The sequence below is a fragment of the Sparus aurata genome, unplaced genomic scaffold, assembly GCF_900880675.1.
Source record: "Sparus aurata unplaced genomic scaffold, fSpaAur1.1, whole genome shotgun sequence".
In the NCBI taxonomy this organism is placed as follows: domain Eukaryota; kingdom Metazoa; phylum Chordata; class Actinopteri; order Spariformes; family Sparidae; genus Sparus; species Sparus aurata.
The window spans coordinates 324,799-343,555 of record NW_022045104.1 but is presented as its reverse complement, the minus strand read 5'-3'; the positions used below and the strand labels follow the sequence as shown (position 1 = coordinate 343,555).

Genomic DNA, 18,757 nt, shown 5'->3' with positions numbered 1-18,757 from the left:
TGACTGTATGGACTCTATATGAATCATGAGTCAGTCAGTGTGACTGTATGGACTCTATATGAATCACGTGAAGTCAGTCAGTGTGACGTATGGACTCTATATGAATCATGAGTAAAGTCAGTGTGACTGTATAGACTCTATATGAATCATGAGTAAAGTCAGTGTGACTGTATAGACTCTATATGAATCATGAGTAAAGTCAGTCAGTGTGACTGTATGGACTCTATATGAATCATGATTAAAGTCAGTCAGTGTGACTGTATGGACTCTATATGAATCATGAGTCAGTCAGTGTGACTGTATGGACTCTATATGAATCATGAGTAAAGTCAGTCAGTGTGACCGTATGGACTCTATATGAATCATGAGTAAAGTCAGTGTGACTGTATAGACTCTATATGAATCATGAGTAAAGTCAGTCAGTGTGACTGTATAGACTCTATATGAATCATGAGTAACGTCAGTCAGTGTGACCGTATGGACTCTATATGAATCATGAGTAAAGTCAGTGTGACTGTATAGACTCTATATGAATCATGATTAAAGTCAGTCAGTGTGACTGTATGGACTCTATATGAATCATGAGTAAAGTCAGTCAGTGTGACTGTATAGACTCTATATGAATCATGAGTAAAGTCAGTCAGTGTGACCGTATGGACTCTATATGAATCATGAGTAAAGTCAGTCAGTGTGACTGTATAGACTCTATATGAATCATGAGTAAAGTCAGTCAGTGTGACTGTATAGACTCTATATGAATCATGATTAAAGTCAGTCAGTGTGACCATATGGACTCTATTTGAATCATGAGTAAAGTCAGTCAGTGTGACTGTATAGACTCTATATGAATCATGAGTAAAGTCAGTCAGTGTGACTGTATAGACTCTATATGAATCATGATTAAAGTCAGTCAGTGTGACCGTATGGACTCTATATGAATCATGAGTAAAGTCAGTCAGTGTGACTGTATGGACTCTATTTGAATCATGAGTAAAGTCAGTCAGTGTGACCGTATGGACTCTATATGAATCATGAGTAAAGTCAGTCAGTGTGACCGTATGGACTCTATTTGAATCATGAGTAAAGTCAGTCAGTGTGACTGTATAGACTCTATATGAATCATGAGTAAAGTCAGTCAGTGTGACCGTATGGACTCTATTTGAATCATGAGTAAAGCCAGTCAGTGTGACCGTATGGACTCTATATGAATCATGAGTAAAGTCAGTCAGTGTGACCGTATGGACTCTATTTGAATCATGAGTAAAGTCAGTCAGTGTGACTGTATAGACTCTATATGAATCATGAGTAAAGTCAGTCAGTGTGACTGTATAGACTCTATATGAATCATGAGTAAAGTCAGTCAGTGTGACTGTATAGACTCTATATGAATCATGATTAAAGTCAGTCAGTGTGACTGTATGGACTCTATATGAATCATGATTAAAGTCAGTCAGTGTGACCGTATGGACTCTATATGAATCATGAGTAAAGTCAGTCAGTGTGACCGTATGGACTCTATTTGAATCATGAGTAAAGTCAGTCAGTGTGACTGTATGGACTCTATATGAATCATGAGTAAAGTCAGTCAGTGTGACCGTATGGACTCTATATGAATCATGAGTAAAGTCAGTCAGTGTGACCATATGGACTCTATATGAATCATGAGTAAAGTCAGTCAGTGTGACTGTATGGACTCTATTTGAATCATGAGTAAAGTCAGTCAGTGTGACTGTATAGACTCTATATGAATCATGATTAAAGTCAGTCAGTGTGACCGTATGGACTCTATATGAATCATGAGTAAAGTCAGTCAGTGTGACTGTATGGACTCTATATGAATCATGATTAAAGTCAGTCAGTGTGACCGTATGGACTCTATTTGAATCATGAGTAAAGTCAGTCAGTGTGACTGTATAGACTCTATATGAATCATGATTAAAGTCAGTCAGTGTGACCGTATGGACTCTATATGAATCATGAGTAAAGTCAGTCAGTGTGACTGTATGGACTCTATTTGAATCATGATTAAAGTCAGTCAGTGTGACCGTATGGACTCTATTTGAATCATGAGTAAAGTCAGTCAGTGTGACCGTATAGACTCTATATGAATCATGATTAAAGTCAGTCAGTGTGACCGTATGGACTCTATATGAATCATGAGTAAAGTCAGTCAGTGTGACCGTATAGACTCTATATGAATCATGATTAAAGTCAGTCAGTGTGACCGTATGGACTCTATTTGAATCATGATTAAAGTCAGTCAGTGTGACTGTATGGACTCTATATGAATCATGACTGGAACAGGAAATGATGTCATCATCATGTTACATGGAAGAGATGATATGAGAGAGAAGTGGTCGCCATAGCTGCAGCAGTTACAGTTGCCTAGGTAACCGCCCCCCTGAGGGCTCAACAGCTGTTACCATGGTGTTGCCGTGGAGATGCTGATCATGTGATGATGTTTTTTTCTTTTTCTGTTTTCACAGATGAACGGATCAGAAGGAGAGCTGGAGTACGAAGAGATCACACTGGAGAGGGTACGACACACAAACACACACACACACACACTGTAACACACACTCAAACTGTATCACACACACACACACACACGCACCGTGATGCACACATTGTAATACACACACACAAACTGTAATGCACACTGTTACACATACTCCAACAACACACTGTTACACACACACTGTTACACACACACTGTTACACACAGGCGTCCAATGAGCTGTGAGCGGATCACATGTGTCGGAGCAGCTTGTGTCACAGCGCCCTTCTGTGGTGTTTTGGACGGTGATGCTGCTCTCACTGTAGCATGGAGCAAATGACAGTTTACAAACCCGCAACCAATCAGAACCCAGGATTAAGCCGGTGTGTGTGTGTGTGTGTGTGTGTGTGTGTGTGTGTGTGTGTGTGTGAGAGGCTGAGGGTGGAGGTGTGTGTGGCTCTCTGCTCTGTTTTTAGAAACTGTCAGTCGTGTTGAAACGCTGCGCTCACCAAAATAAACTCCACCCGGCTGACATCAAATAAACTCCGCCCGGCTGACATCAAATAAACTCCGCCCGGCTGACAGCAGCTGTTATTTTTATCCTCACCGTATTATTTTAGGAAACATTTTAGAAATGAAACGGAGCGGAGCTGAACTTTAATCATGAACACAGTCACAGCTGTCAGTGTAGACAGATCATCACTGAGTCACTGCAGCTTCTGCAGAGCTCAGCTTCAAACATCTCAGCCAGCATCTGATCACACTGATGGACTCATTGATCCGTCCTCACGTCTCCAACACGCCGTCCTGTGTGACGACTGGAGCTCACTTCACACACTGATCACAGTCCTCAAGATAACTGAGCCTGATTCCTGAGGGAGGAAGTGTGTATGGGGCCACTTGGCTTAGCTTAGCATAAAGACTGGAAACAAGGGGAAACAGCTAGCCTGGCAACAAAATACCAGCAGCTCTGAAGCTCACTGATTAACTTGCTATATTTTAGCTAACTGTGTGTGTGTGTGTGTGTGTATGTGTGTATGTGTGTATGTGTTTGTGTATGTGTGTGTGTGTGTGTGTGTGTGTGTGTGTGTGTGTGTCCAGGGGAACTCTGGTCTGGGTTTTAGCATCGCAGGAGGAACTGATAATCCTCACATCGGAGACGACCCATCCATCTTCATCACCAAGATCATCCCTGGAGGAGCAGCCGCCCAGGACGGGCGCCTCAGGTACACACACACACACACACACACACACACACATACACAAACACACACGCACACACACAAACACACTAACACAAACACACACACACACACACACACACACACATCCTCTCCTGAAATGTCCTGATGACTCCCTCTCTCTCTCTCTCTCTTTCTCTCTCCGTCTTCAGGGTGAACGACAGCATCGTATTCGTTAACGACGTGGACGTGCGTGAGGTCACTCACTCCATCGCCGTGGAAGCACTGAAGGAGGCGGGGCCTGTTGTCAGGCTGTACGTCCTGCGGCGACGCCCACCGACTGAACGTGTCACACAGATCAAACTGATGAAAGGACCTAAAGGTAGAACATAGAACCTCTTCCTTTACAGTCTGTGATGCAGAGGAACAACGTTCTGTACTGATTATACGGTCCGCAGAATGTTTTCGGTTTCTAAAAGAACCAATCAGAACCTGAACCTGTATGGTGTTAGGAAGTTCCTCCAATAATCAATCAAGCTCCAGAGTGTAGTGGCTTCAATGATCTAGTTAGAACGGTTCTGTACTGACTTCAGAGTCTGAGAACCCTTGTTGCCTGACAGAACACATCCAACAAACTACTGCATTGAAGAACCTTGTTAGAAAGGTTCTCAAGGATCCAACATGCTGCAGAACCTTTATCATGTTACAGGAGTTGTAATTTGTTCCACACTTTAAGAACCTTGTAGAAAGGATATACTGATTCTACAGACTGCACAACCTCTGTGACGCTTGAAGAACCCTAAATAAAACATTCCCTCATGATTAATGAGACTGTGTAACTTTGATGACACATTATAAAGAACCGTCTCAGAAATGTTCTCTAATACTTCAGTATACTTCAGCACATTTATCAGAAAGGTTACAGACCTTACAGACCGTAGAACCTGTTAGAACCCTGTAACAAAGTGTGTCACATTATCCTGTTGGAAAGGTTTTCTCCCACTTAACTGGTATTCAGGAACCCATAACAACATTTGTAACACATTAAAAGAACCTTCTTAAACCAACTAGAACCCTGTTACAAAGGCTGTTCAGTGTTTTAAACCTTTATAAAGAACTCTGGTTTAAAGGTTCCTCATTCATTCATTCATTTGATGAACCAGAAGATCTCTTCTGAAAGAACCCATCAGAGAGGTTCTCTTTCACACACAACAGAATGGCTGACTGATAACATGTTTGAACTGACCGGTTCTGTCGTGGTCCGGTCCGGTCCAGGTCTGGGCTTCAGTATAGCCGGAGGCGTGGGGAACCAACACGTTCCTGGAGACAACAGCATCTACGTCACCAAGATCATCGAGGGCGGAGCGGCGCACCGTGACGGACGGCTACAGATCGGGGACAAAATCCTGGCTGTAAGGAGAACCCCTCCGTACACTCAGTGACATGTTCTAATCCACACCTTGTTCAGACTCACCTGACCTTTGACCTTCCACCCCGCAGGTGAACCATGTGTCCCTGGAGGATGTCCTGCATGAAGACGCTGTGGCGGCCCTGAAGAACACAGGGGAGGTGGTCTACCTGAAGGTGGCCACACCTGCCTCGCAGTACATCCACCCTGCTGATCGATACAGCCCCCCCGACCTGACCAGCTGTACGTACACCTGTGAGCACACACTTCCTGTCTCTGACACCTGGAACCACCTGGACCTGACACCAGTCAGACTTTAGTTTCTGTTGAACTGATCCAACCAGTTGTTGAGTTGAAACAAACTTTATGAACATTATGAAACTGTGTCTGTGACAGATTGTAACCATTTATGAAAGAAGAAACATGTTATTGATCTAAACATGTCACATGTTACAAAGACACTAAACAGTAACAATATAGGCTACTTCTTTGTCCCCGTGGAGAAAGTCCCCAGACTCCCTTAACAAATGTGTCAGTTTAGTGAGTTGTTGAGTTGGAGACACTTTATAAACTCTGTGAAACTCTGTCTCTGACTCATTCTGCATTATTTGGACCTTCTTGTGTATTGGGACTGTGGCACCAGGTGTGAACAGGGTCTCTGTCCTGACGAGAGTCTCTGAATCCAACATGTGGGACGCTGTCAGGACTGACGTTGTTTCTTCATGTCTCCTCAGCCTACATGGAGCCTGACTACATGTGTGATTACCCACAAGCCCTCCCTCCTCCGTCACCACGACGATACTCACCTATCCCCCGCGGCATGATGGGAGAGGACGATTATTCCCGGGAGCCTCGCAGAGTCTGCGTGCAGCGAGGCTCCACTGGTCTGGGCTTCAACATCGTGGGCGGAGAAGACGGAGAAGGAATCTTCATCTCCTTCATCCTCGCAGGAGGACCAGCAGACCTGAGTGGAGAGCTCCGCAAGGGAGACCAGATCCTCAGTGTGAGTACAGACCAGATCCTCAGTGTGAGTACAGACCAGATCCTCAGTGTGAGTACAGACCAGATCCTCAGTGTGAGTACAGACCAGATCCTCAGTGTGAGTACAGAGACCAGATCCTCAGTGTGAGTACAGAGACCAGATCCTCAGTGTGAGTACAGACCAGATCCTCAGTGTGAGTACAGACCAGATCCTCAGTGTGAGTACAGACCAGATCCTCAGTGTGAGTACAGAGACCAGATCCTCAGTGTGAGTACAGAGACCAGATCCTCAGTGTGAGTACAGAGACCAGATCCTCAGTGTGAGTACAGAGACCAGATCCTCAGTGTGAGTACAGAGACCAGATCCTCAGTGTGAGTACAGACCAGATCCTCAGTGTGAGTACAGAGACCAGATCCTCAGTGTGAGTACAGAGACCAGATCCTCAGTGTGAGTACAGACCAGATCCTCAGTGTGAGTACAGACCAGATCCTCAGTGTGAGTACAGAGACCAGATCCTCAGTGTGAGTACAGACCAGATCCTCAGTGTGAGTACAGACCAGATCCTCAGTGTGAGTACAGACCAGATCCTCAGTGTGAGTACAGACCAGATCCTCAGTGTGAGTACAGAGACCAGATCCTCAGTGTGAGTACAGACCAGATCCTCAGTGTGAGTACAGAGACCAGATCCTCAGTGTGAGTACAGAGACCAGATCCTCAGTGTGAGTACAGAGACCAGATCCTCAGTGTGAGTACAGAGACCAGATCCTCAGTGTGAGTACAGAGACCAGATCCTCAGTGTGAGTACAGAGACCAGATCCTCAGTGTGAGTACAGACCAGATCCTCAGTGTGAGTACAGAGACCAGATCCTCAGTGTGAGTACAGAGACCAGATCCTCAGTGTGAGTACAGAGACCAGATCCTCAGTGTGAGTACAGAGACCAGATCCTCAGTGTGAGTACAGACCAGATCCTCAGTGTGAGTACAGAGACCAGATCCTCAGTGTGAGTACAGACCAGATCCTCAGTGTGAGTACAGAGACCAGATCCTCAGTGTGAGTACAGACCAGATCCTCAGTGTGAGTACAGAGACCAGATCCTCAGTGTGAGTACAGACCAGATCCTCAGTGTGAGTACAGAGACCAGATCCTCAGTGTGAGTACAGAGACCAGATCCTCAGTGTGAGTACAGACCAGATCCTCAGTGTGAGTACAGACCAGATCCTCAGTGTGAGTACAGACCAGATCCTCAGTGTGAGTACAGACCAGATCCTCAGTGTGAGTACAGACCAGATCCTCAGTGTGAGTACAGAGACCAGATCCTCAGTGTGAGTACAGACCAGATCCTCAGTGTGAGTACAGACCAGATCCTCAGTGTGAGTACAGACCAGATCCTCAGTGTGAGTACAGACCAGATCCTCAGTGTGAGTACAGAGACCAGATCCTCAGTGTGAGTACAGAGACCAGATCCTCAGTGTGAGTACAGACCAGGGCCAAAGCCTATGAAAAGATATTGGATAAACGCTTCGGACAAAAATTACAAATTAGAAGATTGCGATGAAAAACGTGAATTGTCAGTAAAAGCCATCCGAGCCATTTCGCAACAATGTCCAGTATATTGTAACGTGCGTCAAAGACAATTTGTGTATAGATGGAATGCAACTTTTTCCGATTGACAAAAGCCCTATTCACACAGGACTAGTATAACCTGGGGACCTCCAGTAATTCGTAATAATTGAGAATTATGGAGGCTGCGTTGGGAATTATAAGCATTTTTTGGGTGCAAATTCAGGAGGCTCATCAGAGGAGCGAAATCTCTGAAGATGATTAGATGGATTACATGCATGGCAGCATGCGGTAAGGAACATTTTTCCATCTTTCATCAGGCTCACCAGTTATTATATTAAAATATCCATATCTAACCGTTGTGCTGCTCCAGTAAGGGCTCCAGTGAGATCGACCCGGGGGATAATGTCAGTAAAACACAGACTTTGCTTATCCTGTGTGAATGCGCAGCACGAAACACAGACGTGGTGGGATAAATTCTAAATCACTTGAGGTCTCCAGGTAATACTAGTCCCGGGTGAAGAGCTGCATTTTCCCCGCCGCCAAACACCGGAGTGTTGCCAAACATTTTAACTCCGGCGTTATTGGATTGTTTCGGTTGGTTGGGGACGTTATTGCGTCTCTCACCAACTCAACCACAACTTCAATCCCTTTGCGGTCCATCAGCCATCGCTTTAATAATTCCCTGTTATTTAGCATCTCCAGAACATTCGGCTGTGACCAGGTCTTGGTGAGTCAGGAGTCCTCTGGACGACTACTAAGGTCTCCCAGACTTAGCTGCTACTTTTAGGCCTAAAATGTTTTGTGAATAACTCTTATTTTCAAAAATTAGGAGTCCTAAAGTTACAACTGACACGCCCATTATTTTTAGGAGTTGCTCCTAAATTCACCTGTTAGGAGCTACTTTTAGCCTTAAGATTCTTTGTGAATACGGGCCCAGATCCTCAGTGTGAGTCACTTCCTGATGACATCATCATTGACAGTGACATCATTCAGAACTCCACTTCCTGTTTGGAGGTTGTCGTCAGTATAAACTGATCCAGTGTCAGCTGTCTGAACGTCCATGAGCACAGTGCTGACAGCATCTGCTCACGGCTAATTTAGCTAACAGTAATGGAGAGTTTTGACTACATGTGAACACTATAGGTTAACTTCCTGGTTACATCTCCAAAGCATTATGGGAAAATATAGATCCAAAATGTACAGAAGTGCAACAACCAATATTACACGGAGCGATCAAACCCATGAATAAGAACTGTTCCTTCATGTTGTGACATTTCAGTGGGCATGTGGAGGTTCAGTTCATGAATCAGTCATCATCCATGAGCTGACAGGTTGAAGTAAGAGTCACTTATTGACCGTTAATCTTTCTCTACCTGAACATCCTGCAGGAGACACGACCTCACTGTGACTCACCTTGTTAATCCAGAACACTCTGAATCTCCCTGATCACACTGTAAACTGTCCTCTGATGTCTGCCCTGGCGTGTGTGTGTGTGTGTGTGTGTGTGTGTGTGTGTGTGTGTGTGTGTGTGTTTGGTGTGTGTGTGTGTGTGTGTGCAGGTGAACGGTGTGGATCTCAGGTATGCCACACATGAACAGGCAGCAGCCGCTCTGAAGAACGCTGGACAGACTGTTACCATAGTAGCTCAGTACAGACCTGAAGGTGAGCGCACACACACACCAACACACACACACACACACACACACACACCAACACACACACACACACACACACTTTAAAGAAGGTAAAACCGTAAATTGAACTCATCAAAGTAAAGTAACCGCTCGAGCTTCAGTACAAAAATATGATTTGAATGACTTCAGAGGTCAAACATATCCACTAATGAGATGCTAATATGAAGCTAACATTCAGCACCTGTTTCACCTTCACACCTGTGTGTGCATGTGTACGTGTGTGCGTGTGCAGAGTACAGCCGCTTTGAAGCAAAGATCCACGACCTGAGGGAGCAGATGATGAACAGCTCGTCTGGAAGTCTGAGAGCCAACCGCAGCTTCTACGTCAGGTAACTGTGTCACTGATGCACCTGGAGGTAGCTCACCTGGGCAGGCGGCTCACCTGGGCAGGTGGCTCACCTGGGCAGGTAGCTCACCTGAGGCACCTGTAAAGACGACTGTAGTAATCTGATGTTCTGACTGTGGCTGTGTTCAGGGCCTTGTTCGACTACGATAAGCAGTGGGACTGCGGCGTCCTGTCTCAGGCTCTGGACTTTAACTTTGGGGAGGTTCTTCATGTGATGGACAGCGCCGATGACGAGTGGTGGCAGGCCAGACGAGTGAACCAGCAGGGGGAGCTGGACGAGCTGGGATACGTCCCGTCCAAACACAGGTCCACAGAACTCTCAGATACTGAAGTACTGCTGCAGGGTCCTTATGAATACGCTGCTGATGTGTGTGTGTGTGTGTGTGTGTTTCAGGGTGGAGAGGAAGGAGTGGTCCCGTATGAAGAGTAAAGGTGAAACTTCACCACAGAGAATAAACCAATCAGAGTGAAGGAGAACATGTCTGAATGTGTGTGTCTGTTCTGTGCTCACAGGAAGAGAAGGCTTCGTCCACAGCTACGAGCTCATCACTCAGATTGAAGGTCAGTGGCACCGCCAGCAAACTCATGTGATCCTGTAAGGTTAAAGGTCATGAGGACTAAGATCCACTGTGGTTCAGGTCAGACCCTCCAGGACCTGGACTGATGTTGTGTACATCCACAACCTGCAGCCAAACACAAACTATAAACTAAGTCTGATGTTTTAGACAAAGCTATAAGATACACGTCGTGTTCAGACAAGGTTCAACAGGCCGACCAGGAAGTCATGTGGGCCTGAAACCCAACTGCCAGACCTGTGTTTACAGTGACAGCCACAAAGAGACACAAAACAGCTACAAAGAGACACAAAACAACTACAAAGAGAAACAAAACAACTGCAAGAGATACAAAACAACTGCAAAGAGACACAAAACAACTACAAAGAGACACAAAACAGCTACAAAGAGACACAAAACAACTACAAAGAGAAACAAAACAACTGCAAAGAGAAACAAAACAACTGCAAGAGATACAAAACAACTACAAAGAGACACAAAACAGCTACAAAGAGACACAAAACAACTACAAAGAGAAACAAAACAACTGCAAAGAGAAACAAAACAACTGCAAGAGATACAAAACAACTGCAAAGAGACACAAAACAACTGCAAAGAGACACAAAACAGCTACAAAGAGACACAAAACAGCTACAAAGAGACACAAAACAACTACAAAGAGAAACAAAACAACTACAAAGAGACACAAAACAGCTGCAAAGAGACACAAAACAACTACAAAGAGAAACAAAACAACTGCAAAGAGAAACAAAACAACTGCAAGAGATACAAAACAGCTACAAAGAGACACAAAACAGCTACAAAGAGACACAAAACAACTACAAAGAGAAACAAAACAACTACAAAGAGAAACAAAACAGCTGCAAAGAGACACAAAACAACTACAAAGAGACACACAACAACTACAAAGAGACACAAAACAACTACATACAGACACAAAACAACTACAAAGAGACACAAAACAGCTACAAAGATAAACAAAACAACTACAAAGAGAAACAAAACAGCTACAAAGAAAAACAAAACAGCTACAAAGAGACACTAAATAAATGCAAAGAGAAACAAAACAACTACAAAGAGAAACTAAATAACTCCAGATACTAACCGACTACAGAGACGTAGGTGAAACCAATCAGAAGTAACTCGAGCTGATCCTCTGTCTCGTTAATGTTTGCAGGTCTTTGTGTCGTCCAGGGGTCCGTTTCACAAAGCAGGTTTAGTGAAAACTCTGAGTCTGTTAACCCTGAAATGAGGGAAACTCTGAGTTTTCCGTTTCACAAAGGGAGGTAACTCAAACCAGAGAAAGAGGGGTAACTCTAGCCTGTTTCACAGAGAGAAGTAACTTAAGCTCTCGGTCAGTTACCATGGTAACATACTCTGTGAAACTAACCTGGTCGGGACCAGGTTTTTCTCAACAAACCTCGAGTTTCTCTCTGTCTCCGCCCTCTTTCAGCCACACACGGTATTTGATTTCCTCATTCATTCAGTCAGCAGGCGAGTTTTGGCGTAGTATAGTTCTGCCGTCGGTTTTTTGAGAAAATCATTGCAAAAATCAGTCAGTAGGCCTACATTAGAAGTTATATTAGGTGGCGACTATTTTCACTACCATGGCATGTCCTTTTGATAATGATCCCGTGGATGAAGGTGCAGCATTACTGCGCAGAGAATTAAATATTCGTCGGGAGATGATTATCAGACCGCGCATAGATGTTCTTGCATTTCCAGACAATTATCTTTTTGAGCGGTACCGTTTCACGTCACAGTCCATCATTTACATACACAACCTAATCCGTCCTTACATTTCCAACATTACCAACCGAAGTCATGCTCTCACATCCCAGCAGATATTGTGTGCTGCGCTGCGTTTTTTTTTTTTTGCAAATGGGAGTTTTTTATACAACGTCGGAGATGCAGAGCACTTGAGCAAGACAACTGTATCAGAGCGGTCAGAAAAGTGTGCCTCGCCCTGAAACAGCTACTACCCATCTTTATCATTTTCAGCTCCTCTGCCTCCGTTAGAGGTGGCGGTGCTGGGCCACCACCCGTTTTACGGGCATCTGCTTTCTTTCTGTTGGCTGAGGAAGTCTGTGTTAGTTTAAATAGGATTAATTATTTAACAGAGCATGATATAGATGAGAAGACATTTATGTGTGTGAAAACAGCATTATGTTGGGGATAAAACAACTGTACAGTCAAACAGCCACTTAATATTTACTTTACAATGTAAAACATGATCAAAATGAGTTACCCCCATGAGATTATGCCGAGGTCTAATGTTTTTATGTTTCATCTTAAGCTGCAGCCAAGTGCGCTTCTCCCCCTCAGGTTTGCACCTAAATGAAATAATTAATAGGCTACCACTCAAGCAGTTTCCCCCTGTAATATTATTGTGATTGCAAAGGACTACATTTAAAATTACGCATTGACCCGAGCACCAATGTTCTCCCACGCCGTCTCCCTCTGTTTTGCTTCTGCAGCGGTGTTACACTTCCTTCTAAAAACGTGCTCAAACTCACCGTATGAGCGCTTTAATATTTCCAATTCCAGTGGGGTGAAAAACATAAACCCTCCTCTTCCCCGTTGCCATGGTGACTCGTCGAATCAGGGCTCCACTGATGCTGTCTTTTTATACTTGTGGTGCACGTGCTTAACTCCAGGTTAAAGTACTCCGAGTTGATCAAACTAACTCAAATCAGCTGTTCTGGAACCGAAAACTCAGAGTTTCCTATCTCAGAGTAGATCAACTCAGAGTTCAGGGTTAGACTCAGAGTTTGTTGAACCTGCTTTGTGAAACGGACCCCTGGTGACTGTGTGTTTGTTAACATGAACATGTATGAATAAAGTTTCCTGTCTGTCTGTAGTGGACTACGCCCGTCCCGTCATCATCTTGGGGCCGACCAAAGACCGAGTCAACGACGACCTGCTGTCTGAGTTCCCGGACAAGTTCGGCTCCTGCGTCCCTCGTGAGTGTTTCGTCCTCAGGTGTGAAAACAGGAAACATGATGTCATCGAGCAGGAAGTGACTGCTGTAACTCTCTCTGCAGACACCACACGCCCTCGGAGGGACTATGAGGCCGACGGGCGGGACTACCACTTTGTGTCGTCACGGGAACAGATGGAGCGGGACATCCAGTCCCATCGCTTCATCGAGGCGGGGCAGTACAACAACCACCTGTACGGGACGTCGGTGCAGAGCGTCAGACAGGTGGCCGAGCAGGTGAGACACGCCGGCTTCATGTCTCCTGCAGGACCACGAGCAGGTGTTACTCATTAACGTGTGTGTGTGTGTGTGTGTTTGGACCAGGGGAAACACTGCATCCTGGACGTGTCGGCCAACGCTGTGAGGAGGCTGCAGGTGGCTCAGCTCCACCCCATCGCCATCTTCATCCGACCACGATCCCTCGAGAACATCCTGTAAGTCTGTGAGGTCGTCACTGAGGTCATCAGTGAGGTCATCACTGAGGTCGTCACTGAGGTCATCATGTCACATCAGTGATTTTTTGATGTATCAGTAAAAGTTATTGAGGTTCAGAATGTGTGTGTGTGTGTGTGTGTGTGTGTGTGTGTGTGTGTGTGTGTGTGTGTGTGTGTGTGTGTGTGCAGGGATCTGAACAAGCGTCTGTCGGAGGATCAGGCGAGGAAAGCTCTGGATCGAGCTATCAAACTGGAACAAGACTTCCTCGAGTGTTTCACAGGTAAAAACACACCTGATGGTTTCATGTGTGTGATGGTGACTGTGTGTGTGTGTGTGTGTGTGACTACAAAGAGACATGAAAAGACTTCTTGTTGTCACCTTGATCTTAACTGTGTGTGTGTGTGTGTGTCCACCTGCAGCCATCGTGCACGGCGACAGCTTCGAGGAGGTGTACCACCTGGTGAAAGCCGTCATCGAGGAGCAGAGCGGCCCGTACATCTGGGTTCCAGCCCGTGACAGACTCTGATTGGCCACTGCCAGCCACAGGGCATCGTCTCCACGGAAACCGCCGCCGTCATCCCCCTCTGAGCGGCGTGACGTGACGGAGAGCAGACGTTTGTCTTTTTACAGTTTCTGTTTTCTTTCTGGAGGCTGAGGAGCGAGCGCACTGATTGGCTGATGGAGCCGTCGGTGTGTCAGAGGGACATCTGATTGGATGATTGATTAATTGATTGAATAATCCTGTATTATCAGTAAATACTGAATCAGAGGACTGTAGAGTTCAGTTGGTATTGAAGTATTTATATTAACATATTTATTTATTGATTTCTCTATTTATTTATTTATTTATGTGATGTGAAAATGGTGTGTGTGTGTGTGAGTTTGTGTGTGTGTGTGCGTGTGTGCGTGAGTGTGTGTGTGTGTGAGTGTGTGTGTGTGTGTGTGTGTGTGTGTGTGTGTAGTGTACATAAAGACTTGTGTGACTGTAAATAAAACGATGGGGCTCAAACACACAGTCTATTCAGGGCTTAAAGTATCAAACACTGGACTACAACACCCACAATCCCCCTCTGCCGGACTTCAACTCCCACAGTCTGTCTGGACTACAATACCAACAATCCTCCTCATTTGGACTACAGAAACTCACAGTGACTCACTGTAACTCACTGCATGGACTACAACACCCTGAACTCCTTCATCTGGACTACATCACCCACAATCCCTCTCTGTGTCTACACAGGAGGGGGAGGAGTAACAGTCAGACCACACCTCCCTCTTCTATTGGACTACAATGCCCATGATGCCTCACTGCTTGGACTACAACATCCTGACCCCTCCTTCTTGAGGTCAAACTGAAACTCAACACTTCTGTTTTTAAGGCTTTGGACTACATTACCCACAGTTCCCGGCTCCAGTGGAGGATTACACCACCTACAGCACAGAGGGACTACATTACCCACAAGTCCCAGCTCCAGCTCTTCTGGACTACAGTACCCATGATTCCTGCTCCTGAACAGGACCACAAACTCACCTGGACAGGTGTGGGCGGACGCTGTGTGTGTAACCATGGCGACTGGGACTGCTGGTGGATCCAACATGGCCGCTGCTGCTCCCAAACTGGCTTCTGATGGTTCCAGTGGGCTTTTTTAAGACTGAATATCAGGGTCCTGTGAATAATTATAATAATTATTATAATGAGAATAATCAGAATTATTGATGATGTGATATCATCTCACACACACACACACACACAGCGGGCTTACCTGAGGTCGTCTTTTCTTTCTGAGCACTGACAGAAGCTACACTTTATTGAAGCTATAAAATCATATCTGAATATGTATTATTATCTTGTGACACACACACACACTCACACACACACACACACACACACACACACACACACAGGAGGCTGCTGGTTTGTTGTATAATGAAATAATTAGTTATAAATGAAATTCAACTATTGAAATATTGAAATAAATTCCTTATAAAAGCTGAATGTAACATCTGTCTGATTCATAAATATTAACACCTGAAACATCTGGATCTGATTAATGAGGATTATTTTAGTGGCGTGACGCTGAAGGACCGTCTACTCCACGGACGTCCTCTGTGGAAGAAGAAGAAGAAGAAGAAGAAGATGTTTGTGAACACACTGACAGAACCAGTGACAGCAGCACCAGACTCCCTTAACAAATGTGTCAGTTTAGTGAGTTGTTGAGTTGGAGACACTTTATAAACTCTGTGAAACTCTGTCTCTGACTCATTCTGCATTATTTGGACCTTCTTGTTCATTCAGGAGTCTGTTTGTCTCAGTGATGGACGGGTTTGATTGATACAGAGCAGGAAGTGACATCACATCACTGAGGTCACTCAGACGGACTGAGAGCTGGGCAATGTAATCAGATTACATTTACATTCACATTTATCAGACACTTTTGTCCAAACGACTTACAATAAGTACATTTGTCACAAGAGAGAAACACGACATCACCGTCGATGGAATAAAAGAAATATAGAAACAACTGTCAAGTCATCATCTGAGGATCATAACTGCTGTTTGTCCAAGAGTGTATAAGTGCTGTGATAGAAGTGCAACAATACAAACATACAGGGGGAGGGAGGGAGTGGTGCTCTGTGGGTGGAGGTGAAGTGTGAACAGAGAGTCTGGAGTCTCCTGCTGCAGACAGAGAGAGACTCTGCTGTCCTGATGTTGGTCAGGACTTCGTTCCTCCACTGAGGCTCCAGAACACAGAAGAGTCTCCACTTCTCTGAGCAGCTTTGTTTGCTCTCAGCGATGGCGGTACCAGCCGGCCCGCTGATGTAGAACAGTGCAGTGTTCTCTCTGGGCCGTGTGGTCTGTGTTTGGAGGGAAACGGTGCAGTTCTGTTGACGGCAGGGAGGCATGGACTGAAATGGTGTCCACCTTCTTGACTGCAGACTGGCAGTTCCATAGACCCCCCCAGTACTGGTGGGTGTTGTAGAATGTTGGCTCAGTTGACCGTTCAAGAGAAAAGAAGAAATGACTGACGTTGAGATGGTTTATAAAGGAGGAGCAACATCACATCACGTCTGTCTGCACAGAGTGCTGCCATGACAATCCTACCCTGTCTTCCCAAAGTGTCCAACTTTTATCTTACAGCTTCAGGAGGAAGTGCTTCCATGCAGATGCAGAGTCTCTGCCCTGTAGCCAGGAGACTCAGAGGTGAAACAGGTCAGAGACACTTAGTTAACTGTTAACAGAGATATATCGAAGGCCTGCTTACGAGGTTTACCAAAACAGTTAGCTTAGCCTTGGCTTGGCTCCTCAGACTGTTCTGTAGACATATTAGTACAGGCATTATACGACATGACCCCACACACATTGCAACAGAAACTCTTTCAGTTGTTCTAGTCTCATGAATATGTCATTTATAACATATCAAAAGTCCTAAGGAATCCAAGTGGTGGAAAGTATTGAAAAATACTGAAATTGGGGATGCCACAATTTCCCATAACCGCCCATGTTAGAAAGTAGATTTATGCATGTCTTCTTGACTGATGTCCACACAAAGGGTTCAATACTGTCCACTATCAACCAGAAACTGTGTTTTAGCTTCCATTGATTCTTATCAACTGTAACTGTCAGGTAAATTTACTATGGCCCACACAAGTATTATCTCTTTTACCTCAGAACATTTTTCATGACATCAAATTGATATATTTCAACAACATATTTGCACATTCATGATTATTGTGTGAAAGAGTATGTTACTATTATCATGTACCATCAAATTAGCCAACTTTATAGTTAGCTAACAGTAGCTAGCTAACATTACTGTAGCAAGCTAACTGTATATGGTTGTGTTGTTGACAATCGTTTAGCTTGATGTGCGTAACAGGAGAGACAGACTCTTAATTATAGGCCAGTCAATCTAGCCCAAAAAAACAAAAAAATGCAAAAGAAATGTCTCAGTTTTAATTGGTCCTGATACCCTCCTGAATCATAAACTAAAAGTCTACCACTGTAGATGGAGTTTAACATATTTTTTTTTAGATTAAAGGCCAAAGTTGTGCCCAACACTCAAAGTAAATTGAGTAGAATACAGGAACATTTTCAATTAATAGCTATCACTATGAAACTTCTCCAGTTGATTAGTGACATCATACCAAAGAAAAAATGTATTGCAAGCTTTTGAGATTTTTTGTTTATATGCAAATTAGGCCTTAATTTGCCATAATTTGCATATATTACAAAACACAACATTTGAAAATCAGATGAAGCCAGATTAATGATTATTGTTTCATTATGTTGATTTAATACAAAATGACAAAACTGAAGAAGAGACTGTGTCCGTTTCTCTATCATCCCATACATTAGAACATAATATTTAGAGTCATCAGAAAATCTATTTTCAACATGTTTTTAGTATGAAATGCAGAAAATATCAGGCTATTGAAAATATATCAACAGAACTCCTCCCTAATCAAACACAAAATAAAGATGGGAAGAGATCTGTAAAGAATAGTTTATGTAGGTGTTACTGAAGTGGAGATTTCTCCTCCACAGTGGAGCAAGTTTCCCATCCATTCTTGAACTTGATGGTAAACTCTGAATATAACACAGCAGATCAAGATGTTGGTGGCAAGTTGTGAGGATGGATAGCCATTTTACTGTCGGTCACCTTACTATAAAAACGTTTCAGTCTGAGGTCATTGAGAGAATCTGCTTCTTTGCCTTTGTAGATGTGTGTCAATGCTTTCCCCCTGCAGCAGCAATCTCCTCTTTAGTAGCAGATTGTTTGTGAAACATGCTGGCCTGTAGTCTGAATGTGTCACTTTCTTGAACCAGATGCAGAGATACCCCTTTCCCAACTCCAAACACTCTGGATGTTGTATCACAACCAAGTATAGCATGTGCGATAAAATGTTGCTGCTCACATCATCACTCAATTCATCTCTTGCATGCCCTATGTTCAAAAACCTGCAACTCAATGACCTCAGACTGAAAAGTTTTTATAGTAAGGTGGCTGACAGCAAAACGGCTATCACCCTCGCAACTCACCACCAACATCTCATTCTGCTATGTTTCATAGCTTCAGAGTAAGGGTGTCACGAT

At 44.3% G+C, this 18,757-nt stretch overlaps 1 protein-coding gene across 2 annotated transcripts; it reads left to right on the top strand.

The window, feature by feature from the left end:
- The first annotated feature begins 147 nt into the window (after nucleotides 1–147).
- LOC115577609 (disks large homolog 4-like) lies at nucleotides 148–15,658 on the top strand. Of its 2 annotated transcripts, none has more exons than XM_030410483.1 (17): nucleotides 148–2,389; nucleotides 2,487–2,537; nucleotides 3,599–3,723; nucleotides 3,891–4,060; nucleotides 4,954–5,090; nucleotides 5,179–5,341; nucleotides 5,821–6,089; nucleotides 9,192–9,294; nucleotides 9,559–9,655; nucleotides 9,802–9,978; nucleotides 10,067–10,104; nucleotides 10,186–10,233; nucleotides 13,109–13,210; nucleotides 13,292–13,464; nucleotides 13,552–13,661; nucleotides 13,851–13,942; nucleotides 14,082–15,658. In XM_030410483.1, exons 2-17 carry the CDS (start codon nucleotides 2,487–2,489, stop codon nucleotides 14,186–14,188), a joined length of 1,962 nt encoding a protein of 653 aa, XP_030266343.1. In that variant the 5' UTR covers nucleotides 148–2,389; the 3' UTR covers nucleotides 14,189–15,658. The 2 variants fall into 2 exon arrangements, with proteins under 2 accessions (XP_030266343.1, XP_030266344.1); XM_030410484.1 differs by having other exon boundaries at nucleotides 463–2,389; nucleotides 5,179–5,329.
- The last annotated feature ends 3,099 nt before the right edge of the window (nucleotides 15,659–18,757 follow it).

Bases quoted from the DNA above. Each gene is read 5' to 3' on its own strand.
- LOC115577609 (XM_030410483.1), top strand. From the start codon at position 2,487: ATGAACGGATCAGAAGGAGAGCTGGAGTACGAAGAGATCACACTGGAG. The intron at 13,211-13,291 runs GTGAGTGTTTCG...CTCTCTCTGCAG, and splicing joins GTTCGGCTCCTGCGTCCCTC to ACACCACACGCCCTCGGAGG. The intron at 13,662-13,850 runs GTAAGTCTGTGA...GTGTGTGTGCAG, and splicing joins CGATCCCTCGAGAACATCCT to GGATCTGAACAAGCGTCTGT.